This window comes from Lichenostomus cassidix, chromosome 21 (genome assembly GCF_008360975.1).
Source record: "Lichenostomus cassidix isolate B80296 chromosome 21, HeHo_3.0, whole genome shotgun sequence".
In the NCBI taxonomy this organism is placed as follows: Eukaryota; Metazoa; Chordata; class Aves; order Passeriformes; family Meliphagidae; genus Lichenostomus; species Lichenostomus cassidix.
Window position 1 is genome coordinate 5,842,276 of NC_139501.1, and position 27,697 is coordinate 5,869,972.

The 27,697-nt window shown below is 47.3% G+C and overlaps 1 protein-coding gene across 3 annotated transcripts in view; it reads left to right on the plus strand.

The window, feature by feature from the left end:
- Positions 1-27,558, plus strand: part of SPEN (spen family transcriptional repressor) — a 66,769-nt gene extending 39,211 nt beyond the window's left edge. The window contains exons 4-15 of one of the 3 annotated variants that reach the window (XM_085079888.1): positions 3,603-3,763; positions 4,935-5,135; positions 5,918-6,069; positions 8,568-8,693; positions 9,244-9,357; positions 10,508-10,621; positions 12,179-12,279; positions 14,865-22,794; positions 23,243-23,638; positions 24,310-24,504; positions 25,375-25,533; positions 26,215-27,558. In XM_085079888.1, coding sequence (XP_084936014.1) covers positions 3,603-3,763; positions 4,935-5,135; positions 5,918-6,069; positions 8,568-8,693; positions 9,244-9,357; positions 10,508-10,621; positions 12,179-12,279; positions 14,865-22,794; positions 23,243-23,638; positions 24,310-24,504; positions 25,375-25,533; positions 26,215-26,346 — 9,781 coding nt within the window. In that variant the 3' untranslated portion in view covers positions 26,347-27,558. Of the gene's footprint in view, positions 1-3,602; positions 3,764-4,934; positions 5,136-5,917; positions 6,070-8,567; positions 8,694-9,243; positions 9,358-10,507; positions 10,622-12,178; positions 12,280-14,861; positions 22,795-23,242; positions 23,639-24,309; positions 24,505-25,374; positions 25,534-26,214 lie in introns of all 3 variants that reach the window. The other 2 variants (XM_085079887.1, XM_085079889.1) reach the window with 2 other exon arrangements.
- The last annotated feature ends 139 nt before the right edge of the window (positions 27,559-27,697 follow it).

Genomic DNA, 27,697 nt, shown 5'->3' on the forward strand with positions numbered 1-27,697 from the left:
TGGAGGCTCCAGGGCTGTGAGCCGGGATGTCGGAGGAGCCGTTCCCAGCTCCCTCCCGGCGCCGCGCGTGTGTTGTGACAGCTCAGGAGATTAGTTCTTCGGCGTGCTGGCATTCTGCTCCGCTGACTTTACAGGGATGTGGAAGAGCAGGTTTTCCCGTGTTGGGAAAAGGCTTTGTGCCAGAGCACGCTCTGCTTCTGGAAGAAGTCGTCCCAGGTTTAATGGTGGTAGCAGAAGCCCAAAATGAAATTATAAAGCTATTTTTGCACTATTTTTGGCCTGCCCCAAAATCTATTGATACTTGGAATATTTCTAAGGAAGAGATTATCAGAGCTGTTGTTTTATCCTACTGTATTCCCATGTTAAAAATTCTCTAACTCATTCTAAAAGCTTTATGAGCCCCCTTTTGCCAGAAGAATTTTTAATAACTTATTTTCTGCGTTGGCAACGGACGGTTGTTTTCAAAATTACTCACAGGGAAAAGCAAAGCCATATTCTCATTTTAATATTCTGGGAACTTGTCCTTGAGCAGCTTTCAGGCTTCTTTCAGGCAGCTTTCAGATCTGTATATTTTTAAAGCTGAAAAAGAGTTATGTTTTGCTGCTCGAGACTTCACATAATTCCCTGTCAGATGCTTTATTTTGATTGTGCTGTGAGCTATAACTGGGTGACACAGCAGCTATAATTAACTCTTCCATCATTCTCCCATTCACAGAACATCAAACCTTTGACTTACTTTTGAATTATTATATCCATGTTTCTTCAATTGGAAAAGTGATGGGGATTTCCCTAAAGAAAGAGGGGATTGTTCTTGTAATAATTTTTTTTCTTGTCTAAAAATAGTCAGGAAATAATGACTTTTTTTTTATTTCTGGAATGTCTCAAAGTCTTGCTTTGCTAAGGGACACATATGCCTAAAACTCCCTGGGGAAGTGGAAGTTACCAGCATGATCCTTGTTTCCAAAGCTGCACAGAATTCAGACTCCTTTGTGGAATTTTTCACCCTGTTACACTGCTGTGTCATCACTTGGATGTCTAACGGTGTTATCCCAAGATAATATTTTTTTCTCCAGTGGAATGCTGTGATTTTAACAGTATGTACCATATTTTTAACATCCTCACAAAAAAAAGCCTCTAAAAATAGCCCGTTCTCATTTTAAAGCACTGCTCAAATCAATTCAACGCTGCCTCTTGTTTGAGAGATGCAATCTCAGCACAGTGAAATTCTAAAGGCTTTGGGAGTACAAAGTTGGTTGTGAGCATCAAGATGTAAGAAGGGAAGGTAAAAATGTGCACAGGGCAGAGGATTCTGCAGCCCTAAAATCCGATTTTAGCCTTCCCCAGGGGCTGCTGAACCTCGTGGAGCTGCTGTCAGCTTGGGAATTATTTTCAATTTCTCCACACACTTTCTCTGCCCTATATTTGTGTGTTTAAAGAAGTTTCTCTATTCTTTGCCAGTTTAGTTCCCAGTAGCAGGCGATGGCTGATGTTACCCCTGGAGAACACTGAGGGCCTGTTCTTGTGGGGTTCAGTTTGTCCTTTTCCCAAAATGCTGTAGAGAAGAACTTCAGTTTGGTGAGGATTTGAGGTGATTTAGTGGAAAGGCAGGAGGCAGAGGGGAATGGGATAAAGATGAGGAGGGAATGCTGCACTCTTCACTTCCAGTGATTAAATAGTTTGTTAATGAAGAGGGCACAAAAGGAGGCTGCACAGGTGAGACAGAAATAAAGGCAGTTTGGCAATTTAGCAGAAAAATGCGCCTGTGAAGGGACATCTCGATGGAGGGAGATTGGTTGCTGGGAAACACAAGGGACTGTAGCTGGGAAGGGAAATGTTATTTATTACTCATGAAGTGAGAAGTTGGGTGGTGCAGGGCAGCTGCCCTTGGGAAGAGCAGGGCAGGAGGAAGGGCTCAGTTTTTCACTCCATTCCTGGCATGGCTTTACTTTCTCTCCTCTCCCAAAGTGATGCTGAACTTCCTCCTCCGGGGCCAGAGCAGTAGGAGGAGAATGTGTGGGAAAAGCACCAACATGTGAAGTGGCTCGATGGGATGGTTGTAATGAGAGGGTGAGACCGGCAGCAGAGTTTCTCATGTTTATTATTACTTCTGCATTTTTGACCTTTTTTGTTGTGTTTTATTTTGGTCTGGCCTGTTTTTATGTCCTTCTTCGATTGTTTGTTGTAAGTATTTTGGGACAGAGATTGTCTTCCTTTCTGTGCCTCCAAATATAATGGGGACAGAGCCCAAGGGCATTTGGGAATGTGCCACAGTGCTCGTTACACCACGATGTTCAGAAAGAAAATCAGGTTTTTTGAATGTTTGAAGAAAACCATCCACAAAAAAGTAGTACAAGAGCTCACAAAATCAAATCTTGGAAATTATTAGAAGCCTGAAATGGTTTCTCTGAGAAAAGAAATGGAAAAGTTAAGTGGTTTAATGGCAAGAAGGTTTGTAAGAAGGGTATGAAATATTTAAGATAAGAAAAAGATAAACCTGCGTATCGTTTTTCTAATATGATGTGGAGAGGAGCATAAAAATTCAATCAAGCAGCAAATTTCAGACTGACAGGGTTATTTTAGTACGTGGCACATCTCTCCCCCTCCAGCCTCCGAGTTAAAATTCCAGCAGAATTTTTTCGAAGGCTGCTCGTGGAATGGCGAACGAGAGTCTCCAGGGTTATGTCAGACAAAATTATTTTTAGCACTGTTCTGAGCCCTCGTGCCTCGGGGAAAAAATGAGCCACTGAAGCAGGATGAGGTGTCCCCACTGGGCAAGCTTTAATAACATTATATTCTCTGTGTTTCTGCCTCTCCTCGAAGCATCGAATGATCCCGTGTCCATGGATTAGATTGACTCCCTCTGTGATCTAATATGCAAATTGTCTTCCATTGTAATTATTGTTTATAAAAGGCATTCTGGAGTCTGAATTCTTTGTATCCTGAAGTTGGAGGTTGAGGCTGAGCCTGGAAATAGTGTTTGCTGGTTCATAGAAATCCCAGAATGGTTTGGGCTGGAAGGCATCTTAAAATATTATCGTGTTCCACCCCATGCCATTGGCTGGGACAGGGACATGGACATCTCCATCTCTCCAGGTTATTCCAGAGCAGGTGACCAAAATGCTTGCCATGATTTTACACACAGAGTGCAAATCTTTTGCAAGGGAAGATGCCTGAGAGCACAATAATATTTCTTTTCTATATTTGAGAGTGCTGGGAGGGATTTTGAGGCTTCGTCAGACCTGTGCATCCTCCCTGTATTTCTCCACTCTTCCCACACAGCTCCTGAGCTGGTCCAACATTGCATTACACCTAATTAAATCTCCGCCATTGTCAGGGCACATAACAGGATCTTGCTGACATTTTACCCATATTCCACTTCCCTGCCTGTCTCCTCTGAGAGCTTTGGAGGGGAATATTTGTAGGAAGATTCTAAATTCCTGTGACTAACTGGGCCGCGTCATGGAAACAGGATCAGGCACAAAAGGAAGGAAGGCCTGTAAATGAACAGAAACTCTGGTATTTTGCTTTTTTAATAAACTAACCATTTCCTGGATGCCATTGCTCCATGTCCTCACCTGTCTTTCCCTCTGTGCCATTTGCAGCAGTGACTCCAGCAGCAGCTCGAGCGACGAGTCCCCGGCACGGTCGGTGCAGTCAACGGCAGTCCCTGCGCCCGCGTCCCAGCTGCTCCCATCGCTGGAGAAGGATGAGCCCCGGAAGAGTTTTGGGATCAAGGTTCAAAATCTTCCAGTGCGCTCAACAGGTAAATTCACTTGGGAAAGGGCAATAGGGGATGGGACAGGTAGAATAACCTGTACTGAGTCTTTTACACATGGCAGCCACGTGCTGCCTCTGAGGATGGGATTGTCTCTCTGCTTCTGCCTCAGTTTTTGTGTGACAGTGGGAAAATTGTTTAATTAGTGACCATCTGTGAGAAACCCTGCTGGTCCCAGCTCCAAGTATTGGGCACTTCCAGCTCCTGGAACTGGTGCTTCCAAGTAATCATCTGGGCTCTCCCAGGGGAAAAAACGTGACACATCTCCATTTTTTTAAATTTAATACTTGGATTTTTTAATCTCACCCTACTTCAATTTCTTTTTTATTCCAAAAATGAGGGTTTTCTGTTGCAGTTTGAGTGCTTTAAAACACCCTTGAGCGTATTTGTAAAGGCAGTGGATGTTGCATGGAACATAACCCAGGAGACCTCATGCCGAGGAGCACCCATGATGGTTTCCTGTTCCCTGTGCTGAGCACAGAAGAGATCCCACAGGAAAAACCAGCATGGGATCAGTTGTGAAACAGTTTTAACAATTCATGGATGCAAAAGCACTGGCTGAGCTAAAATAATATCTGTTATTCTTGTAAGCAGAGTACCTCGTGTTGGTATCTTCCTATAGATTTAATTCCTGACATATTCCTTGAAAGGAAACAATGCTGAAGTCAATGTGCCACGAATCCCAGACAGATTGTGTGGGCCTGAGTCAGATTCTGCAAAATCCGATGAATCTGCCTGGTTATATTTCTAAATTGACTGAACTGAATGCTGTATGACTGTGGCCTCTTTTTCAGACGCCTCATCCCAGCTGTGCGCAGTATCCATGCGGGATTTTTAATCAAGTATCCCTGTTTATTTCTTCTTCACCTGGAAATGGGTGTCTCAAATGCCATAACCATCCACTGCCAGCTTTAGCCGTGTAAAACCTCATGCGTGTAGTTTCTTGGGTTTAAAAATCCAGGCAAAGAGAAAGATCAGCCAGAAACTTTGGACATCAGTAAAACAAACATCCTCAATTAAAAAGGGCACTTGAGTGAGCACTGAGTTAAACAGGATGAAGTCACATTTCAGAAAGACAGAATTCTTCATGCCTTTTCTGGTGGTACTGAGTTGGTAAAAGTTATGTTTCTGTAGTACTAATGTTTCTTTGTTGGTTTAGATACAAGCCTTAAAGATGGACTTTTCCACGAATTCAAGAAGTATGGGAAGGTGACGTCAGTGCAGATTCACGGTGCGTCCGAGGAGCGGTATGGCCTGGTGTTCTTCCGGCAGCAGGAGGACCAGGAGAAAGCACTGAATGCCTCCAAAGGAAAGCTTTTCTTTGGCATGCAGATTGAAGTCACAGCCTGGATAGGACCAGGTAAGGTCCATGCCCTTCTCCCACGGGACTGCTCTGGGTATGTTCAGGAGCTGTTGTAAAGAGGCAGAATAGAAGTAGGAAACATATTTTAAAGAAACTGGGAAAAATACCACAATAAATTCTAGAGCAAAAAGAGCAGATGCTCTTGGGTCAAACAGTGGGAGAGTTCCAGTCTTAAGCCTCAGAGGAAAGCTGCCATCCTCCCATACAGTGGGATCTGCTAGAAGGAATGATCTCATCTGCCATGTCTCGGAGGAGCAGCTGCCAGTGGGAGGTGTGAGCGCAGCACCGAGTTCTCCCAGACTCGTTTTGTCTCCTTTTAATTAAAACAGCCAACGAGTGCTGCGTTTTGAGGCTGTGGCAGCACAGCCCACGTGACCAACCAGTGAGAGCTGCAGCCCTGAGCACGTGGTGAAGTTCTCAGACTGCACTTCAGTGGCTTCTTTAAAAATTGATTCCTGAAAACAAACTCCTGCCACGTGCTCTTCCCCAAGTGCAGGGAAGCTTTACTGGAATTCATGCACTCAGGCATTGATACTTGTTAAAGAGTAAATTTCCAGAGAAGCGGTTGAAAGATGCAGCTCCTTTTCACATGAGGATGCTCACATTCCTCAGTGGAATATAAAGATTTCAAATCCCACATAAATAACAAGTCATGGGTGCAGTACGGGGTGTTTTTTGTAGAGACAGTGGTTACTCTTGTTGAGACCAAGGAGACCTGAACAAACTAACGTTAACCAAGCCTCCAGGCATTACAAATTTCTTGCTCTCTTTTATTCTAGAAACTGAAAGTGAGAATGAATTTCGTCCTTTGGATGAAAGGATAGATGAGTTTCACCCTAAAGCAACGAGAACTCTCTTCATTGGCAACCTGGAGAAAACAACCACCTACCATGACCTTCGCAACATCTTCCAGCGCTTCGGGGGAATAGTGGTATGTGAATTGTGTCCTGTGTGGTGTGGCACTGCCCCCCTTTCTGTACAGACCTGTGAAGGGCTGTGAGTGGTGGTAAATCTGTCAACAACAGATAATTCAGTCTTTCTATAATAATCTGAGTCATTATTCTAGCTGGAATATATCTGAAGGCTTTTCTTTGTATTCAGAGTTCAGTATATGAATGTTAAGGTGTAACTTAGCAGGAAAAACAGTCCTAGGAGTGTTTACAGTAAATGTCTCTCCTGCTATTTTCTTCTGGTAATTCTCTCCTGGTAGCTCCAAAGCTGACTGGGTAGTTGGGATGTGAATGTGCCAGGTGATGTTTTCATGTTGACTCCTACACCAGTGTGAATCTGAGTTTCTCGTTGATTTTTGGAGCAAAGAGTTTGGTCAGTGCATGTGGAAGCAGCCCCTGTGCCCAGGCAGAGGGAGTTGGAGCAGATGGATCGGTGATGGCACATGGGGCATTTGGGTTTTCAGCTGAGGGGGAGTATCTGGATGAGGTAGAGCAACCCCCTCTCCTCTGCTCATGACACTGTCTGTCAACTCACATCAATGTTATATTTAAGGGAAATATTCCATTAAAGTGATGCAACTATCCAATTAAATTAATTTTCACAAGGGCATGGAGTCAGGACAAAGCTTAAGCTGAAGGAGAACAGGGTTAGATGGGATATTGGGAAGGAATTCCTGGCTGTGAGGGTGGGCAGGCCCTGGCACAGGGTGCCCAGAGAAGCTGTCGCTGCCCCTGGATCCCTGGCAGTATCCAAAGCCAGGTTGGGCAGGGCTTGGAGCAGCCTGGGACAGTGGAAGGTGTCCCTGCCCATGGCAGGAGGTGGAATGGGTTAGCTTTAAGGACCGTTCCAACCCAAACCATTCTGAGATTCCTGTTGAGTCTGGGCTTCAGGTGGTTCATGTTCTCCCTGTCAGCTGTGGGTGCTTGGGAACGTGCTGGGCCTCCTTCACTCTGCTCTGACATGTTGTTATTGATGCTGAGGAATCAGTCACACATACCAGAAACCCCATCCCTGCTGCCCCCCAAAAGAAGGGGAGGTTGCTTCCATATACAATGTGGACAGGTACCAAATCCTCATTTTATGATGTCTGGCATGCCTTGTGTATCCAGCCTCTGCTGTATCCTTGACATCAGCACTGATTTATGAATTCGTGCCATGTCTGTGGCTTGAACCCTTTTCCAGTGTTAGAGCAGCAGAGCTCTCCTGATAAAGATGCTTATCAGTGGTAGTGTAAATTGGCTTTTGTGTGCCATGGTGCTCCCTGTCAGCATTATTAATAGCTCAGAATTGGGAGGCAGTGCTGCCTCGCCATTTCCAGGAAAACTTGCAAGCTCAGGTGCCAAAGAGACCAGCTTTATCACCTTTCTGAGGGGTAATGAGCACAATAATGATATTTTATTTGTCTGTCAGAAGGAAGTGCTTGCCCAGGGTGAATGGTCAAGTATAATTTGCCATGGTTGCAGTCGTGCTACTTCAGACACTTGGAAGTGTAGTTTCCTATTAATATTCCACTTAAATCATTAGGCTAGGGCTGTAGGAGTCTAATAGTTGTGTAAATCTCCCTGTTTATTTCTGTTTCCCAGATAAAGAGCTCTTGGGTGAGACCATATCAAACTGCTGCCTTGTCCCTAAATTTATTAACCATGAAATTAGCCTGTCCTGGATGTTGGAACATTTGTGCTCAGATCCATGTGTGGCTCACAAAGGCAGCTCCTGCTATTCCAACAAATAAAGCCAAACCCTCCACCTCCTATTTTCAGCTCTGAATGAATCATAATATTGTGAATTTGTTCAGAGGCTTCGGGTACATTTCCAGTGCTAGTGCTGAGCTTGTTTGTTAACCAAATGTCAGATCCTGGCTTGCTGGGTTTTTAAAAATAAATTAAAATCAGCCTTTATTTGGCTTTGTGAGCCTCTGGCTGTAGTTATGAATGGGCCCGTGGTGGCTTGGGATTAAAGAGCAGCAGTAACAGAAGTTGAGGAGCTTTTTTTTTGCCTTTGCCATGAACCAGGCTGGTTCAAGAGATGAGTCCAGCATCACTTTGTGTTTCTAGGAACAAGATGGATCATATTTATTTGGAAACGAAGCCCTGCTTGGCTCAGAGATGAGGATTGGAGCAGGTTGTTTTCTCTTGAGCCTTTGTGAGCAAAAATTAATCTGTATTTCTTTGATCCCGAATTGTCTGTTCTTGATATAGTATTAACAGCCTAAAGCTGGTGTTTGTTGATCAGGTCAGGCTTAGTTCTGCAGGCTTGGATTTTAAATCTGTGTGATGAAGAGCTTTCCCTGCTCAGTAAGGATTTGGTTTTGAGATGCAGCAGAACAGCGAAGTTTTAACTGTCTACTATTGTTTAAATCCTCTCTCTGAAGAAAATATTAATTAAAGAGCTTGCCGTGTCACGTGTCCCTGAAAAAAACAAGTGTTCTTAGATGGGATTGACTGACTGTGGGCTGTTGTGTTTTGTGCTTGTCCCCAGGACATCGACATTAAGAAGGTGAATGGTGTCCCTCAGTACGCTTTCCTGCAGTACTGCGACATCGCCAGTGTGTGCAAAGCCATTAAGAAGATGGATGGGGAATATCTTGGAAATAACCGGCTCAAGGTAAAGAAATCCTCCCCTGGACTGTATCCTTGTTTCTTCTTCTGCGGCATCGTGGGATGTTTTGCAGTATGGAAGGAAGATGGTTTTTAATGTGAAATCAGATCAGAGCATGGTGGTCTCAACCACCACCTAATTGGGCTTAATCAGCATTTTTGTTGGCTCTGTCCACACGGAACCCAGGGATTGAGCACTCAGAGATGACATTCCCTGGTCTGGAAGGGCCACATTTGGCAAGTCTTTGCTGGAATCCATCCCACTCCCCGTGACAAACAGAGCCTGTCAGACCCCAGAGCTGTCAACCTGTCAGTTCTCAGACATTCAGACTGTAGAAGAACCCAGTGTTGTCAAACACTGTGTTTGTTTAAACAAGCAGAATTTTTTTCATTAATTGCTCTTTGATTTTTGTCTTGCACCTGCACCAGATGCTAATTTTAGAAAATCCATACAAACAACAGCTTTCTCCAAATAAGTATTTCATTAGGCAGGCTCTGTTCAGTGAGTTTAACCCTTATGCACTGTACTGATGGAAGTTTTGCCCTTTTGTGTCCAGCTGGGTTTTGGGAAGAGCATGCCTACAAACTGCGTGTGGTTAGATGGGCTTTCCACAAACGTTACGGATCAGTATCTGACCCGACATTTCTGCCGATACGGGCCTGTGGTGAAGGTAGGTGGGAGGCTTTGGCGTGTGCTTCCAAGTCGTTACTGTCTTCCTTTCTTCCCATCCTGTCCTTTCAACCCCCGCTGTCCAGGGCTTTATAGCTCAGGTAGAAAAAAATTCTCTCTGGGATGGAATTTGGCTGACAGGGCTCTGTCAACATAGAGCAGTCACTTCTGGGGTTTGATAACAACCCCAAAAAATAAGAATTTTGAGTGAGCCGAGTTGTTGAGTATTGGAAACCATTTGTTGCTCTTGTGCAGTACAGTCTCTCCCCAGCAAAAATTCTTAAATGTTAGTTGGAGGAACAGGAGTCTAATTACGTAATTGCTCATACTTGCTAATTACATAATTAGACATAACTATGCTTTTTTTCATCAGACTGAAAAAAAAGACTTTTTAAAAGCAGTCAGGACAGTCATGCTGCCAAAAGTACATGGAAGAAGAGAGAAAGTCAACGATGGTGCAACACACCCATGTCACACAGCGGGAGCCTCTTCCATGCAAGTGATTTATCACGTGCTTAAACTTCAGTGTGGGAGTTGTCCTGTGTATTTTTATTGGACATGGATGTGCTTAAAATTAAGCAACGTGTGTAAATCTTTGCAGGATCAGGGTCTGGCCTCCCCAAAGGATTTTTGTGGGTTTGTGTTGCAGCTTTGACATTCTTTATTGTAGCTGTTGTTGCTTGAATAATACATTTATGCTGCTAAAGGAAGGGAATATTTGGAAATTGGGCATTTAGCAACTGGTGAGTGGTACTGCAGACTGATAATGAAAGCTGGGTCCACTTTGGGATTAAATGTTCCCTTTACCTTTTTTCCCCCCTAAAACACATTGGAAATTGAAAAAATATCTTAACAAAGAAATACTACAAAACTCAGTGACCAAAGAAGAAAATATTCAAAGTAAAATACAGAAAAACAAAATAAAGGCATAATATACCTCAAGCCACAATATCCACAATTCAAAGCAGTCCCGTGTCCTTTTATTGTCTCTTCATTCCAATATGCCTCATCAGAAAAGCCTGGAAATTCACCTTGCTAAAAATTATTTCCTTCCTGGTATCCTCATGACTTAGGATTTTGTTGGGACTGACATTAAGTCCTGTGGATGAGGCTCTTATTTGGTTTTTGTTTTGTTTTTTTGTTTTTTACAGGTGGTGTTTGACCGCTTAAAAGGCATGGCCCTGGTTCTCTACAATGAGATTGAATATGCACAAGCAGCTGTAAAAGAGACCAAGGGGAGGAAAATCGGTGGGAATAAAATTAAGGTGTGCAGAATTACCTCCAAACCAAAGCAAAACAGGCAAAAAAAGAGGAACAAATTGTGTTTAGGCCTTCCCACTTAAATGCTGGCAGTGCAGACTGCCAGGCTCAAGGAATACTTGGCGGGACACACATGTCCCACATATCAAAGGCTTAAATTATATTTTTATACTCGGCTTATCAAGATGTCAGGGTACCCTGAACTCTTACTTATAAAGCCTTTTCCAGTATTCTGCCGTTTGTTTCGCTGAACTTGTCTCTCTGAGCTCCTGAGTGTTGGTGTCCGTGTCACTGCCTCGTTTACCCCAATCCAAGGCAAACTTTTGTCTGTTTTCATGTTAAAAAATGGGAAACCTGAAGGTGTGAGTTCCTCTGGGATAACACGTGGCTGCATTCCAGCTGCCCCATGCTGATGTCCAGGCTCTGGGGTACAGTAACCCCAGCGTGCAGTCATGGAATCATGGAATGGTTTGGGTTGGAAGGGACCTTAAAGATCATTTTGTCCTTCCTTGCAACAGATATTAAACAATAATTGAAAACAGTGCTTAAAAAAATATACAGAAAGTACTTTTCTTCCTAGAGCAACACTTAACATTTACAGGGTTATCTTGGATTTGAGTGAATGGGGTGATACCTGTTTTGACTGTCCCATCAGTCCCACTAATTGGGGATGTGAGGTGTCAGCCAACCCTTTGAATTACCTTCCTCCTCCTCCTTTCTCTTCTCCTAAAGAGTGGGCAGTGATGTAAGGCATGATTTCAGCAGCTTCCCACCTCACCCAGGCCTGGGAGTTGGATATCCTGTAGTTTCTGAGCATGGTGTTGGATATCAGTCACCTTCCAGTGCAGGATAGTGTGTGGTCCCTTAAATGCTTTACATCTTGTGTGGGTCTTGCTGCTTAATGACTTTGGAATAAGCAACACCCTCGATGTGTGTCTGTTCTCCATTGCTGTGGTTGCACACAGGACTGGGCTGATTTAAAAAATAACAGGAACTAGAATGTTAAAAATATTCCATTATGTGGCATACACATAATGAAATCCATTCTAATCCTCAGTTTTTTACACTATACCATTAGCTTTTTAATATTGTCATCCTTGGCTAGAAAATACCAGTTCTTGGAGGAGCTGGAACAGGGAGCTGCAGTTCAGGAGACTTGCTTCTTCCCCTGCTCTATAACCCTGGGCAAACACCATGGAGTCTGGAACAGATTCATAATCCTTACCCTCTGTAGCACTGCCCTGAGATAAAAGGGACTTTGGAACTGTCCTGGTATTGAAAACATCAATACCATGATAATAATGTGTATTTTTCCTGCTGTTTTGCCCAACAGAAGCCTCTGGGCTGGCAGCTACAACAACATAGTAAGGAGGTAGTTACACAGCTCCACTGAGAAAGATCTTTATTCCTGGGGTGTGCAGAGCCAGAATTGGGAAATGTTTGACATTTTGTATTAAATTTTACCCCCATTTTCAGTTCTGCTCCCACCTTCAGCAGACAGGGAAATGTTGGCAGAATGGAATGTTTCTGTGACTGAACATGATTTCCCCTTTCTGTTTCAGGTGGACTTTGCAAATCGGGAGAGTCAGTTGGCATTTTATCATTCCATGGAGAAAACGGGTCAAGATATCAGAGACTTCTATGAAATGCTGGCAGAAAGAAGGCATGTATCAATATTTTTGTTCAATTTTTTGTTTTCCAACATCACCTTACACAGTCCTCTCACAATCACTGTCCTCATCATCTTAAAATCAAACTTTTTCAGATCATAATTCTTAAACAAGATTTTGTTCCTCTCAGCTTTATCCTTATTTTTGAAGTTTTATTAGAAACATCTCTACATTTTAAATTTTTTTTTACCTCTTTGCTATTTTTTTAAACAAATCTAGGTGACCAAACTTAAACTGTGCAGATTAGAGGAGGCAGGATCTCACACATCCGAGGCGTAGCCAGTTACTGGAATTCCTACTGAGGTAGAGGTTTCAGTTGTCTGCGTGATCCATATTTTAGTATCCGGTTTCTCTGGTGGGTCACCAGGACACAGTTGGGAGTCATTCATCATGTCTTAGGAATGCAAAGAGCAGCTTATCTGTGACAGAGAAATGTGTGTGTTGGTGGGTGTATATAAAGTCTGATAAACTCCTGCTGCTCAGCCCTTGAGCAGAGAGTAAAACCTGATCCTCCACCCCCCCTTCCCACCAGGGTTGTTTGTAACTTGATAAAATAATACAATTTGAGTAAGGATGCATTTTTAGTTTTAATAAAGCTGGGTCCTGTGTGCCTGCCCCTTGGCAGCAGCTGCTGCACAGCCCACTTATCCCTGGCACAGAAACACTCCACAGTTTGGGCTTTTTTACCTCCACTGACTGAAAAACACCCATGTTTTACTCCCTTCAGAGCCTGGTTCATTGTTAGGGCTCTGCCTTGCCCAGGAATCAGCCCAGCGTGATGCCAGTTGTACCTGGAAGCTGGATAAACCCAATAGTTTTTTGCAGCAAAATAGATTGGTCTGACATAATACAAAATGAGCAAATTTAAAAGCAAGCAGGGTTTGAAAATTGGCAATCAGGATTTGCATAATGGAAATACAAGCGTACCTTCCCCAGGCCTTGCCAGATGTTGTAATGTGGCAGCAATAAGCATTTCCTCATAACTACATCAGATTCAGGCAAGAGAGGGGCATTATTGACTGTTATAGCACAAAGGATTTAGGTGGGCTTGTCTTTGCCATGGAATAATCCTGAGCAGGACCCTGGTTCCTGGTGTTTGTTATGTTGGTGTTTGTTATGTTAACTAACATGTTAGTTGGATTTGTCCTTCTCTGTCACTCTGCTCACATAGTCATTAGGCGATCCATAGGGATAATGGATCATGGAGTGGTGGAGCAAGCCCTGCAGTGACTTGTGTAATTCTGCAGCTTCTGGTGCCCCTCCAAGCTCCTCCTTGCAGTGATGCTGGGATCTGCACAAACCACCTTCTCTCAGGGTTGTAGTTGGAGGCAGTCTGAATAGGACCCAAAGTGAAAAAAACCCATGAAAAAACAAACAAAATCCTGATCAATATTTTTAACTTCACAGCTGCTTTTCACAACATCCCACTTCACTTGTAAGATGAGGTTTTCATCTTCCATGTATTGTCTCTTTTTCAATTTTGTACTTTTCTTGAAAGGTGGAAACTGCCAGCTTTTAACATAAAACATAAACTGTGAAGCCAAATAAACGTATGAGAAATCCCAGAGTCACGGAAAAGACCTTCAAGGTCATTAAGTCCAACCTGTGACTGATCCCCACATTATGATGCAGCCCAGAGCGCTGAGTGCCTTGTCCAGTTGTTCTTGGGCACTTCCATGGATGGGGACTCCAAAACTCCCTGGGCAGCCCCTTCCAGTGCCCAACCATCTTTTCCATGAAGAAATTCCTCCTGATGTCCAACCTGAACCTCCCGTGGCACAGCCTGAGGCAATTTCCTCCTGTCCTGTCCCTGTTCCCTGGGAGCAGAGCCCAACCCCACCTTTGTACAGAGTGTGCAAAGCACTGTAATGGTGGGGAATTGGAACTCCAGCTTTATTCCACCGCCCTGCCATGTTCAGTTATAAATTATTTATTTTTGCTGCTTGGAGGTATTAAAATAACAACATTATTGGTTGATTTACATTGCTGAATGAATTCATCTGATCTTACAAACAACCTGATACTTGTTGACTTGGTTTTACTGTAAACAGGCAACACCAGCAAGTCACATGCAGTGAAAGAGCTAATTTGGGAATTAAAAGATCTCTTGCAGGGCTTAGGATTTTAAAAGAAATCTTACCACCACTTTGCTGCTTAGTAATGGAGAGATTACTGAATTTTGATTTAATTCGTATTTTCAGAGTCAAATGAAGGCCTCAGGTTCTGGATAAGGGCATCTTCACCCTGTCAGCCCTGTGTGGGTGCACAGGTGCTGTGTTAGTTTTACCTTCATTTCATGCAAGGTTTGAATTTGACAAAAACGAAGGAGTGAGGGTGGCGAAACAATACTTGGAAGAGTTGTCATGACATTGCCCAGGAATTGCATTTGGTGTTTGATAAGTTAACAGAGTATTTAGTCCACTGCACACAGATTCCTTGCCAAACCTCTGTGTGCAGCTGCCTTGATGCACATAGGAAAAAGATCAGGAAGTTATTCCTTTACATAGCAAAAACTCTGGTAACACAGGACATCGGTTGAGAAGGAGAACTAGAATCTGTTTATTCTTGTGTTTAGCAGAGACGAGCGACGAGGATCCTACGAATATGCCCCTGACCGTACTTACTACGAGACCGTTCGGACCCCAGGGACGTATCCTGAAGATCCTCGGCGGGAATACCCAGCTCGGGGCAGAGAATTCTACGCCGAGTGGGATCCCTACCAAGGAGACTACTATGACCCACGATACTACGATGACCCTCGCGAGTACCGGGATTACCGGGGAGATCCGTATGAGCAGGACATCCGGGAGTACAGCTACAGGCAACGGGAGCGGGAGAGGGAGAGGGAACGGTTCGAATCCGATCGGGACAGAGACCACGAACGGAGACCGATTGAGCGGAGCCAGAGCCCGACACATTCCCGGCGTCCGCAGAGCCCCGGAGCATCCCCCTCGCAGTCAGAACGGCTGCAGAGCGACTCGGAGAGGAGGATTTACAGCAGGTCCTCGGATCGCAGCGGCAGCTGCAGCTCGCTGTCCCCTCCACGATACGACAAGCTTGACAAAGCCCGTGTGGAACGATACGCCAAAAACGAGAAAGTGGAGAAAGAGCGCGTTTTTGAGCAGGAGAGGGTGGACAAGGAGAAGCGCTTGGTGAGGAAGGAAAAGCCAGAAAAAATAGAAAAGGAGAAAATGGATAAGCAGAAACGAAAAGCAAAAATCCATTCGCCCAGCTCCCAGTCCTCAGAAACGGATCAGGAGAATGAGAGAGAGCCCAGCCCAGAAAAACTGAAGGGCAACAGTAAACAAGGCAAAGAGAGGGGTGAGAAAGAAGGGACAGCGAAGAACCGCCTGGAACTGATGCCCTGTGTTGTGCTGACCCGCGTGAAGGAAAAGGAGGGGAAGGTGATCGATCAGCCTGCGCTGGAGAAACTGAGGGCAAAGCTGGATAACGACACTCTGAAATCCCCACTGCTCGAACAGAAAACCCAGGCATCCCAGGCTGAGCAAGCCAAGTCTGAGCAGTCTAAACTAGAACCCATCAGAACCAAGGTACAGAAGGAGAAAGCCCTTGCCAGTCACATCGAAGTGGTGGACAAGGAGGGAAAAATGAAACCCAAAAAGCACTTGAAGACAGAGCAAACTTCTGAGGGGGCCAATGCAGTTGATTTAGACAAATTGGAGGCTCGTAAAAGGCGTTTTGCCGACGCAAATCCAAAGCCTGACAGGCAAAAACTGGATGTGAAACGGAGCAGCCAAGATGAAGAGGATGCACGCATGGTTTTGAAAAAGCAACTTGATGCAACAGCATCGTCTAGAGAAGCACCAGTCTTAAGGGAAGGAGAATTGGAGAGAAAACCCCTGAGGAAGGAGATGCTTAAAAGGGAATCTAAAAAACTCAAACTGGACAGACTTATTCCCGTTACTAGCCCCAAAGAAATTCAGGACACTCTTAATGTTGGTGGGATTGGCATGCGTCCCACTCTTGATCTGCAGGCGAGGCTGATGGAGGCACCCGATGAACCTGTGGAAGTTCAGGAACTCTCTGCTAAAAAACTGAACCCAGTGAAACCCCAGCATAAACAGGTACAGCTGCTGGACGAGCAGGGAACGGAGAGAGAGGACACAAGGAAAAATTACTCTGGTCTTCCTGAAGAAACACCGGACCATAAACTTGGCCAAGAGAAACCTCAGTCGGCTGACACGGAGGAGAAAATCAGCATCGACATCGACCACACACAGAGCTACCGGAAACAAATGGAGCAAAGTCGCAGGTTGAAGCAGCAGCTGGAAATGGAGATAGCAAAGTCAGAGAAGTTTGGCAGTCCAAAGAAAGATGTGGATGAATATGAAAAGCGGAGTCTGGTTCACGAGGTGGGAAAGCCTCCACAAGATGTCACTGATGACTCTCCACCAAGCAAAAGGAAAAAGACTGACCAGTTTGACTTTGAAATCAGCACTAAGAGAGAAAGGAACTACAGAAGTTCTCGTCAGGTGAGTGAGGACTCCGAAAGGATGTCCTGTTCCCCAAGCATCAGACACTTCCCTTTCCACGAGGATGATGACACGCTCGATTCTCCAAGGTTAATGCCATTGAAGGAAACCAAAGAGTCACCTAAAATAGAAGAAAAGGGTCTTTCATATTCCAACATGACAGTGAGGGAGGACTCGCTGAAATTCAATCCTTATGATTCCAGCAGAAGGGAGCAGATGGCAGAAATGGCTAAAATTAAACTCTCTGTGCTGAGTTCTGAGGAAGACTCGAGTAGGTGGGAAACCCAAGTGAAGCAAGAGCCTGGGAGAGTCGACATCAGCTTTCCAAGCAGCATTGTCAAAAGAGACAGCATACGGAAACGGTCTGTCCGAGACCTGGAACCCGGGGAGGTGCCTTCAGATTCAGATGACGATGGCGAAAACAAACCTCATTCCCCGAAAGCCTCGTCCTTGTTAGAGAGTTCCAGATTGTCTTTTTTATTAAGGGACAGAGAAGAGAAGTTCCGTGAAAGAGAGGAAAGGCTCCAGTCCAGTTCCTTAGAAAGAAACAAATTCTACTCTTTTGCATTGGACAAGACAATCACACCTGACACAAAGGCCTTGCTCGAAAGGGCTAAATCCCTCTCTTCCTCCAGAGAGGAAAACTGGTCCTTTCTAGACTGGGATTCAAGATTTGCTAGTTTTAGAAACAATAAAGACAAAGAGAAGGTTGACTCGGCTCCAAGACCTATTCCATCCTGGTATATGAAAAAGAAAAAAATCAGAACTGATTCCGAAGGTGGAAAACTGGATGATAAGAAAGAAGACCATAAAGAGGAGGAGCAAGAGCGGCAGGAGCTGTTTGCGTCTCGGTTTTTGCACAGTTCAATTTTTGAACAGGACTCCAAACGCCTGCAGCATTTAGAAAGGAAAGATGATGATTTGGACTTCATCTCTGGAAGGCTGTACGGGAGACAGTCCTCCTCTGATGGGACAAACAGCGTGGCTGATTTGGTGCAAGAGCCAGTGGTTCTTTTCCACAGTAGGTTTGTTGAGCTGACACGAATGCAGCAGAAAGAAAAGGAGAAAGATCAGAAACCGAAAGAAGTAGAAAAACAGGAAGATAAAGAAAACCGGCCGAAAACACCAGAAATGGTTCCTGATAGTAAAGAAGCAGAACATAAACCTCCCTCAGTTGTTGGTCCTTCTTCAGTCACTGTCCTCCCACAGGAACCAGCTCCCATCGCTCCTGAGAAAATAGTGAGCGAAAAGGTCCTGGTGGAACCAGCTTCTGTCAAAGAAGAGAAACCTTCTGAACCTCCTGCTGCAGCAGAGGAACAAAAAGCTTTTCCTGAACTCACTGCTCCTGTCAAAATGGAGCCTCCTGAGCAAACAGAACCTCTGCCAGTGGTAGAAGTGAGTAAAGAAATTGTTGGTACAACCCTGGCACCAGAGGAAGATGCTGTGGCAACAGAGCATCCTTCATACTTGGATACCAAACCTCCCACTCCTGGGGCCTCATTTTCCGATGCAGACATCAGCGTAGATCCAGAACCTGAGGCTGCCCAGCTGCTTCCACCTCCACCCAAGCTAGTTCAGAAGTCAGATGAGGCTGTGGAACCTAAAGAGGAAAATCCTCCACCTTCTGCCAGTGCCGATGCTGGTGTGAGTCAAAAGGTAGAGGTGGCTGCTGAGGTCCTGCCGCCTGTTTCTGACAATGATATGGAAGTGGAACCTCCAGTTGTTGTAAAAGATAAAAAATCCTACGGTAAGAGTAAACGGTCCAAGACTCCCGTGCAGTCAGCTGCAGCTAATGTCATGGAAAAGCCTGTCACGAGGAAGAGCGAAAGAATTGACCGTGAAAAACTGAAAAGGTCGAGCTCTCCTCGAGGGGAGACCCAGAAACTTTCAGAATTGAAAGTGGAGGCGGAAAAGGTTTCAAGGAATGCTGCTAAATCCCCAAGTTCTGCTGCAGAGCCGGAAAATGTGGAGCTGAGCTTGCCAATAGGCCGAACCAGGCGCAGAAACGTGAGGTCAGTCTATGCTACCACAGGGGACAATGAAGGGCCATCTCCAGTGAAGGACTCCATGGAGGTCACTAGATCCACCAGGAAGAGAGGGGAAAAAGAACCACAGGAAACGGTGACAACTGTTCCCACAACCCCAAGGAGGGGAAGACCTCCCAAAACCCGCCGTAAGCCAGAGGAAGACATCTCTCCGATAAAGACCGAACCGGTACAACAAGAGGTGGAGGAGGCTGACACTAAAGATACTGTGGAAGCTCCTAAACCTGCAGAGGGTTGGAGGTCTCCTAGATCCCAAAAACTCACACACAGTCACTCATCAGCTGCTACCAGCCAACAGGGGAAGAAAGGGAAGAACGAACCGAAAGCTGATGCCACAGCTGAATCGGAAGATGTTGCTGAAAGAAGCGGTCAGGAATCGAGCACTGGTGACAACAGCAGTAAAGCAAAAGCCGCTGAGAAGGAACCGGTAGCAAGCGAGCAGAAGCGTGATCGGAAGGAACTGGATGTGGAGAAAAACCAGCTGGAAATCTCCACAGTTGAGATCATTGAGAAGAAGCCGGTGCCAGAAAAGGTTACAAAATCCAAAAGGGGGAGGTACAAAAACACCAAAACAGTTGTTGATAAAGCATCTGTGTGTCTCAAAAACGTGGAAATACGCCTCAACGTGGATGAAGTCAAAGGCGCCTTGCGGCCCACTGAGGAGGAGGCAGAGCCGGTTGCAGTGTCACCACCCAAGATGAAGAGCCCCCCAAAAGAGGACATCCTACCACCCCACTTCACTAAGAATGAGGTAGAAGATTCATTCCCAGAAATGGAAAAGGAGGTGACGCGGGAGCCCAAGCAGTCTCCCGAGGCTGCCCAGTTAGCAAAGCAGATTGAGCTTGAGCAGGCAGTGGAGAACATTGCAAAACTCACTGAAACTCCTCCGACAATTGCTGCCTACAAGGAGCCAACAGCAGATGTGGCTGAAGTCCGTCAGGAGGAGGAGGCAGATAAACCTGCGCACCAGGCCAGTGAAACAGAGCTGGCAGCAGCCATTGGCTCCATTATCAATGATATTTCTGGTGAGACAGAAACCTTCCCTGCACCCCCAACGTATCCCGCTGAATCTGAGGCTGAAATCCCCACAGAGCCCTTGGTGTTGCAGTCACCTCAGGAGGAGATGGAGCCTGAGACAGATCAGGCAGTGAACAATATCCTAGAAACCGAGGCTGCCGTCGAGCCTGCGGTGCAGCCAGTGCCCAGCTCTGTCCCATCAGCATTAGAGACAGAGAGCAAGGAGTCTGAAGTCAGCTTCAGCGAATCTTCCAACTCTGCACAGGAGGCTGAGACCTTGCAGGAGGCTGAAGTTGCTCGGAAGGAAAAGGGCCGTCAGAAAACCACGAGGCAGAGACGCAAGAAGAGCACAAGCAGGAAGGGTGATGTCACGGAAGTCAACACCTTCGAGCCTGAGAGGGTGCAGAGCAAGTCACCCCCTGCCAATGAAGTAAAGACAAAACCTGAAGAAGCCTCAAAGGAGGAAAAGCAAATCAAACCCACAGCATCCATGGAGCCAAGTGCTGCCGATGTCACCAAGGCTGTGGCTGCTGACGTTGTGGCTGCACATGACTCTGTCCCTGAGAGCAACACCTCTCCAAAAGCTCCTGCTCCAGCTCCTCTGGACCTGGGTGCCCCACCGGTGCCCCTGGACGAGGGGAGTCAGAGTGGCTTCAAGATCCGGTCACCCCTGGAGAATGCTCCCATCACACCACCAAGTGCCCCCAATGCAGCCCTTCCTGCTGTCCCCACGGCCGCGGCCAAGCTGCCCACCCCAGTGCCCACTGCCATCGTCCCCCTTCACTCCGGTGCTGCCAAGGTACCAGAGTGGATGGTCAGGCATGAGGAGCCTCGTGCCCGTTCCACACCCCCACCCGCTCTCCCACCAGACACAAAGGCATCAGATATCGACACAAACTCCAGCACTTTGAGGAAGATACTCATGGAGCCCAAATATGTCTCAGCAACGAGCATAACCTCCACACACGTGACAACGACACATGCCGAGCCAGTGAGTGCACCCTGCTTGGAGGAGACACCTCTCCACCCTGCTGTGGAGGCCATCAAGGCAGTTTCTGAGGAGAAGCCAGCCGTTCCTGTCACCAACGCCCTGGACCCACCGGTGGCTGAAGCACCAGTGTTCAGCGAGAAGGAAAAGATCAACACCGTGATTGCTCCCAAAGCCACTTCTGTCATCAGCAGAATGCCCCACAGCGTGGATCTGGAGGAGGCTCCGAGGATCACCTTGGTGAAACAAGCTCCCCAAACCCAGACCTGCCTCGTCAATGCTCCCTCACCGAAATTCAAGCAGAGGTCAAGTACAAATGATAACAGTAGGTTTCATCCAGGATCAATGCCTATTATTGAGGAGAGGCCTGTGGAGACTGGGTCCAGTCCGGGGCTGCGGGTGAACACCTCGGAAGGTGTGGTGCTCCTCAGTTACTCGGGGCAGAAGACGGAAGGCCCTCAGCGAATCAGTGCCAAGATCAGCCAGATTCCCCCAGCCAGCGCTGTGGACATTGAGTTCCAGCAGTCCGTGTCCAAGTCTCAGATTAAACAGGAGCCTATCACACCATCCCAGCCGACACCGAAAGGCTCCCAGACCTCGGCAGGCTACGGGACTGTTTCCACCCATTCTTCATTGGTACTTGGAACACAGCCCTACAACACCTCGCCTGTCATCTCCTCTATCAAACAGGAGCGCGCTGCGCTGGACAAGCCTGACTCGTCCCACCTTGCTGTCCAGCCCCCAGCGTCGCAGCCCAGCAAGGTCCTGACGCAGACAGTAAACACTCCACCTGTGCTGGTCCATAACCAGATGGTCGTGAACAAAAAACTGTCCGACCCAGCTGCTCTCAAAGTTGAGACCAAGACTCTGCAACCCTCCAATCTGAGTCCTGGAGTTAGTCCTCACCATCCTTCCCTCTCTGGGAAGATGCATTCGGAAGCGAACCACGTCAGCTCGGGACCCAGCACCCCGACCGACCGGGCCATCTCCCACCTGGGGGTCACCAAACAGGAGCCGCACTCACCGCGCACCAGCGGGCACTCACCTTCGCCGTTCCCCCGGGCCTGCCATCCCGGCAGTACCTCGTCTCCGGCTTTGTCCAGCAGCACCCCGGTCATGCTGGCACCGGGAATTCCCGTTCCTCAGTACATATCCAGCATGCATCCCGAGCAATCTGTTATCATGCCCCCTCACAGCGTAACACAGACTGTGTCCCTGGGCCATCTGTCCCAAGGTGAGGTGAGGATGAACACCCCTCCTCTCTCCGGCATTCCCTATGGCATCCGCCCAGAAGCGCTCCACTCCCCCCGAGCTGCTCTGCAACCCCAGATGGACATCAAACCTCAGCGCTCCAGCACACCCCAGCCAGCTCCCATACGAGACATCGTCATGCCCCCGCTGTCCTCCCAGCATCCCCCCGAGGAGGAGCTGCACTTCCACCACACCGCGGTTTGCCGCGGGCCGGCACCAGTGCAGTCTGACGTGCTGGTGATGCAGCCCGATTACCGTATGCACCCCAGCAGCCTGCGGCTGGACCAGTACAATGTCCCGCGGGATGTCAGGATGATCATGCACCCGCACATGGCTGCCGTGGGCGAGCACCACTCGGAAACGCGACAATCCCGGACACCCGAAGGGGCTGTCAAAACTCCCCCGGTCAGTAAGACCCCGCAGCCTGGGAAAGAGACTCCCAAATCCTCAGAAGGCAAGATGGCCCACTCTCCCCACAGTGAGCCCCGGCTGCTCAGTGTGCCCTCGGGCAGCCAGCTGCCTGGGCTGCCCCTGACACAGCCCGTGGTGGTCCCACACGGGGTGCAGATCATGCATCCCGCCGGGAGCTCCTTCCACGATTACCGCTCCGTGTATGGCGACATGAGGAATTACCACACGGCACAGCTCGGGCATCCGCAGTTCCCGGGTGCCTCGCCCATCGGGTTGCCCTCCCGGAGCATGACCCCATCTCAGGTGAGAAACAAAACCCTTTATCCGTCTCCCTGGAATCTGGAGCATTTTGAGCTGTTTCTTGGGGGAAATGGGGTTCAAACGCTGCTAAGCATCAGAGGAAGCCAAGACAAGCCATTTCCTGGACTCCTCTGGGACTCCAACGAGGAGGGGTGACTTTGCCTGTAGGTTTCTGGATGTGGAGATGTGGGTGGGAGAACTGTCAGCACCAAGGTGGCGCATGAGTCGGGCATCCTTGGATGGATGGGTGGTGAGGCTAAGGATGGGCTCAGGGCAGGATTCAGGGAGTGGGGTGGGCTTGGAAATGGGGTACTGACCCAGGTGCTAGTGCAGGGCTGGTGCTGTGACAGGAATGTCACCAGGAAGCTGATGGTGTCCTGGCAGCCTTGTAATGGGATTGAATACAGCCTCAGCCTGAAAATCTTCCCTTTTCCCCCTGCACTCTTCCCAGGGTCTGCCGGAGGGTGAGCACTCGCATCCCAGCCAGCCAGTCCGCAGCAAGACCCCTCAGATCCCGCAGGATCCCAAGGGCCCGCCGGCAGCAGGGCCGGAGCAGAGCCACCACCCCCCTGTGAACAGACACGTGGCACAGATGGACCCCCACGTCCACCTCCAGAGGGCACAGGGGGACACAAGCCAGACCTCCTACCCCTCGCCCGTTGCCATCTCCATGAAACAGGAGCTGCCGTCGCCGCACCAGCCACAGGCGGTTCCGAAGCAATCCATGTTTATCCCCACGACGTCGGGGCCTCCCCTCAGCCGCCCAGAGCCCCAGTCCACACTCAAGCAGGAGCCATCACCTCACCCTGTGTCCCAGAGACCGGTGGACATGGTCCAGCTCCTGACAGTGAGTGTCATGCTCCTGATCTGGGTTGAAATCATCAGGTTCTGTCTCACCCATAGCACCAAGTCTGATGCAAGTTCCTCGCATCAAACGCTTCAGATGCAGAAAAGGCATTGTTTTGTTTTTGGGCTGTTTTGTCCCTGATGGATTTTAGCCATATTTACTGTTCCAAGTCAGTTTTACTGTCAGCATTTTCCTAGAAAGTGTTTCCTCATGGGCAGGGAAGAGTGTTGGTGTATTTCATTTAAATGAAAAGGAGAAACCACTCTCCCAAGCATAGAAAATGAGGAAGAGGAGGAAGGCGGTGAGAAACAAGTACCAACAAGGAGCTGAGAGTTGTGTTCAGCACCAAATACCTCCTGTATAACCTCGAGCAACTCTTCTCCTGTTGTTATTTCTCAATTTGTCCATTTGTAAAAGGGCATACAGTGCTTGGGAGCAGCCTTTGGTGGGTGGATTGGGATGACAGGATCCACCCAGGCAGACTGGCCAGCTGGAAGGAAAAGGACTGAATTCCTGATTTAGCAGGATGTAACCCAAGCCTGGCATGTAGAGGATTGATCTGGTGTTACATCTCTGCTGAGCCTTTAAACCTCTGATGAGCAGCTCAGACAGGATTTCAGATCCCACTCTCCTTGCTTTGTGTGTAACATTTCTCCTCCCTCTCTTCCCAGAAATACCCCATTGTCTGGCAGGGTCTCCTGGCTCTCAAGAATGACACGGCGGCCGTGCAGCTCCACTTTGTGTCCGGGAACAACGTCCTGGCTCACCGGTCCCTGCCGGCGCCCGAGGGAGGACCCCCGCTGCGGATCGCGCAGCGCATGCGGCTCGAGGCCTCCCAGCTGGAGGGGGTTGCACGGAGGATGATGGTGAGGGCTCAGGATGGGGCAGGGAGTGTGTTTGGGGATCCCTGTGCTCCAAGCCGGGCTGGTCTCAGCAGCTGTGGAGCTGAAAAGCATCGATGCTCCCAGAAATTCGGGCTTGTGTCACATTGTTGTCTTCACCCAGAGGGTGATGGGCACTGAACAGGCTGCTCAGGGAGTGGGCACAGCCCCAGGGCTGCCAGACACCCAAGGAGCCTTGGGACAATGCTCCCATGCACAGGGTGGGGTTGTTGGGATCTTTTGCATGGCCTAGAGTTGGACTAGATCCCTGTGGGTTCTTTCCAATCCAGGAGATCCTGTGATTCTGTTTTGGGATTCTGGTATTAGCACTGATTCCTTCAACCCACACAGTGTAACATGGATTGCAGGTGATGAGCAATAGCTCTTGCCCCACATTTCGGGAAAAGGGAATGAGAGCTGAGAAACCTTTGAAGTCACTCTCAGCCCTGAGACAAATTCCTGCTGACATCAGTGTGTCTGAGTAACGTGGGAAGCAGAATTCAGGTGGCTATGGAGATCCATTTTCAGTCCTTTCCACCCTCTGGTCTGGCCGTGCTCTCAGCAAGTATTGGCTTCACGGAATCCCAGACTGGTTTGGGTTGGAGTGACCTTAAAGGCCAGCTCATTCCACCCCCTGCCATGGGCAGGGACACCTTCCATTGTCCCAGGTTGCTCCAAGCACTGTCCAGCCTGGCCTTGGACACTTCCAGGGATGGGGCAGCCACAGCTTCCCAAGGGAACAAATTGTAACATCAAGGAGTTTAAAGAAAGTATTTTCCCTCTGGATAATGGATGTATAGCTGGAAAACACCCGTTCATCCAGCATTTCCCTGAGCCTGTGTCCTTCCCTTGCAGGTGGAGAGCGATTACTGCCTGCTGCTGGCCCTGCCCTGCGGCCGGGACCAGGAGGATGTGGTCAGTCAGACGGAGTCGCTCAAGGCTGCATTCATCAGTTACCTGCAGGCCAAGCAGGCTGCAGGCATCATCAACGTCCCCAACCCCGGCTCCAACCAGGTATGGGCAGAGACCCCCTGGGACCCACAGGGAAACCAAACCAGAACGGCACAGACAGCTTGGGGTTCTGTTGGAGCTGCCATGTTTTATTATCAGACAACCCCCACGTTTCCATCACCCATCAAACATATGGATAGGATACGTGAAATCGTTGATGGAATCATTATAATCATTGATGGAATTTATAAAAGTGACCCCAAAGCTAAAAAAATCCCTCAGTGTATGTTTGGTGTGTTCCCAGTCCAGCATCTTGGGCTGAAAAACCAAATCCATTTCCCAGTGGAGTCCTTCTTTCTTCTCCATATCCTGATTTTTCAGGACAGATTTTTCTGGTGTTTTCTTGCAAAGTCCAGTTGGGTGCCATTCCAGGTGTGTTGCTGCACTGAATCAAATTGAATCTAATTTAAATCTGGGTGTAAAGAGCCCAGAATGAGCGGCCAGCACTCGGAGCAACCGCTGAAATGATAATTAATGGGAATTTTTCTGCCTTTCCCAGCAAAACCATCCAGCTCTTAGACCTGTGGTGGTGAAAACTCCCTACCTGGGAAACCACACCCGTGTCTTCCTTTTTATACAAGATTTAGGATCCTTGAAACATCCAAAACATCACTGAAATGTCCCATTTTTAACCATCTTTAGGCATAGGTTGTCTCTGATCTGTTTTTTTTTCCTTCCCTGCAGCCTGCCTACGTTCTGCAGATCTTCCCACCCTGCGAGTTTTCGGAAAGCCACCTGTCCCGCCTGGCCCCAGACCTCCTCGCTAGCATCTCCAACATCTCTCCTCACCTGATGATTGTCATCGCGTCGGTATGAGCTGTTTACCAGTTACCGACTTTCGATTATTTTAATTTTTTTTTAATTTTTCCAAGGCCCTGCAGCAAAAAAACACAAACAAACAACAACAACAAAAAAAAAGCCCACAAAAACCACACAGAAAATTAATTTTAAAATAAATCAAAAGAAGGAGAGAAGGTTATGAAACAAGAAAAATGCTGCCAGAAACCAGCCTCCTGCCCGACCGGCCTCGATCAAACCCTGGATGTTTACATGTTGCTTTAGCTTATGGACAACTGATGAACTCAGCAGGTGGACTGGGCTTGGGTTCCCGTGCCTCCTTTTTGGGGAAAAAAAACACACAAAAAAGAAAAAAAAAAAAAAGAAAAAAGAAAAGGATGGCTTATTTTTTTTAACAAAAAAAAAAGGAAAAAAATAAAAAAGAACCTGAACTGCCTTTGCACTAAATTAGTGACTCGGACTTTGCACAGTTGGAGACGCTGTGACGTTCTGGATGTCTTGACACACATTGACCGCGCGCCGTGGACGTTCCGCAGGGACTCTGCTGAGATTTGTGGGTCAAGGAGCATTTCACAGTCATTTTTTATTTTATTGGTTGTTTCGTTGGGTTGGTTTTTTTTTTTTCTTCTTCTTTTGGGGTTGGTTTTTTTTGGGGGGGTGTTATTTTTTTCCGGATATGAACCTTCCTCTTCCTCCACCTGCCCCTGCTGCAGCCGTCTTCTCTTCATCTGGGATGTACAGTTTACACTGAAAAGCAAGAAAATACAAAACAAACAAAAAACAAAACAAAAGGGAGAGCTTTTTTCCTTCCTGGTGGGATATGCAGAACTCAGTGGGTGTGTGTATATATAAATATATATATAATATATATAAATATATATAATACTGACTTTAAAAAAAAATCAAATCCCCACAACATACATTTTTTTTTAATCTGTGCCAAAAATGTGTTTTCAGAGAAAAAAAATCTTATTTTCATACTCAGACTTTGTATTGTCACTCATTTGTAAGTGCGCTTCATTTAAACATCCCCTCGTCTCATCAGCTGTGGAAGTGTTATACACTTGTACAAAGACTCTGCCCCAGCCCCCCTCGCCTCCCCTAACACTTAATTAATTTATGGAACTTGCTTTTTTTTTTTGGTTTATTTTTGGTTTATTTTTTTTTTCTCAGCGCAGTTTTGTTTTGTGTGTCCATTGGATTACGAACTTTATTAAAAAATACAAAACACGTCGGCGCCCCGACCTCGTCCCTCGGCGCTGGGGAGGGCGGGAGAGGGGAAGGGGAGGTTTGGGAGCTCCCAGGGAGGAGTCGCCCACCTCCGCTTTAAAAAGAACCAGAAAAATGGTTATTCCAGCACACTAAACCA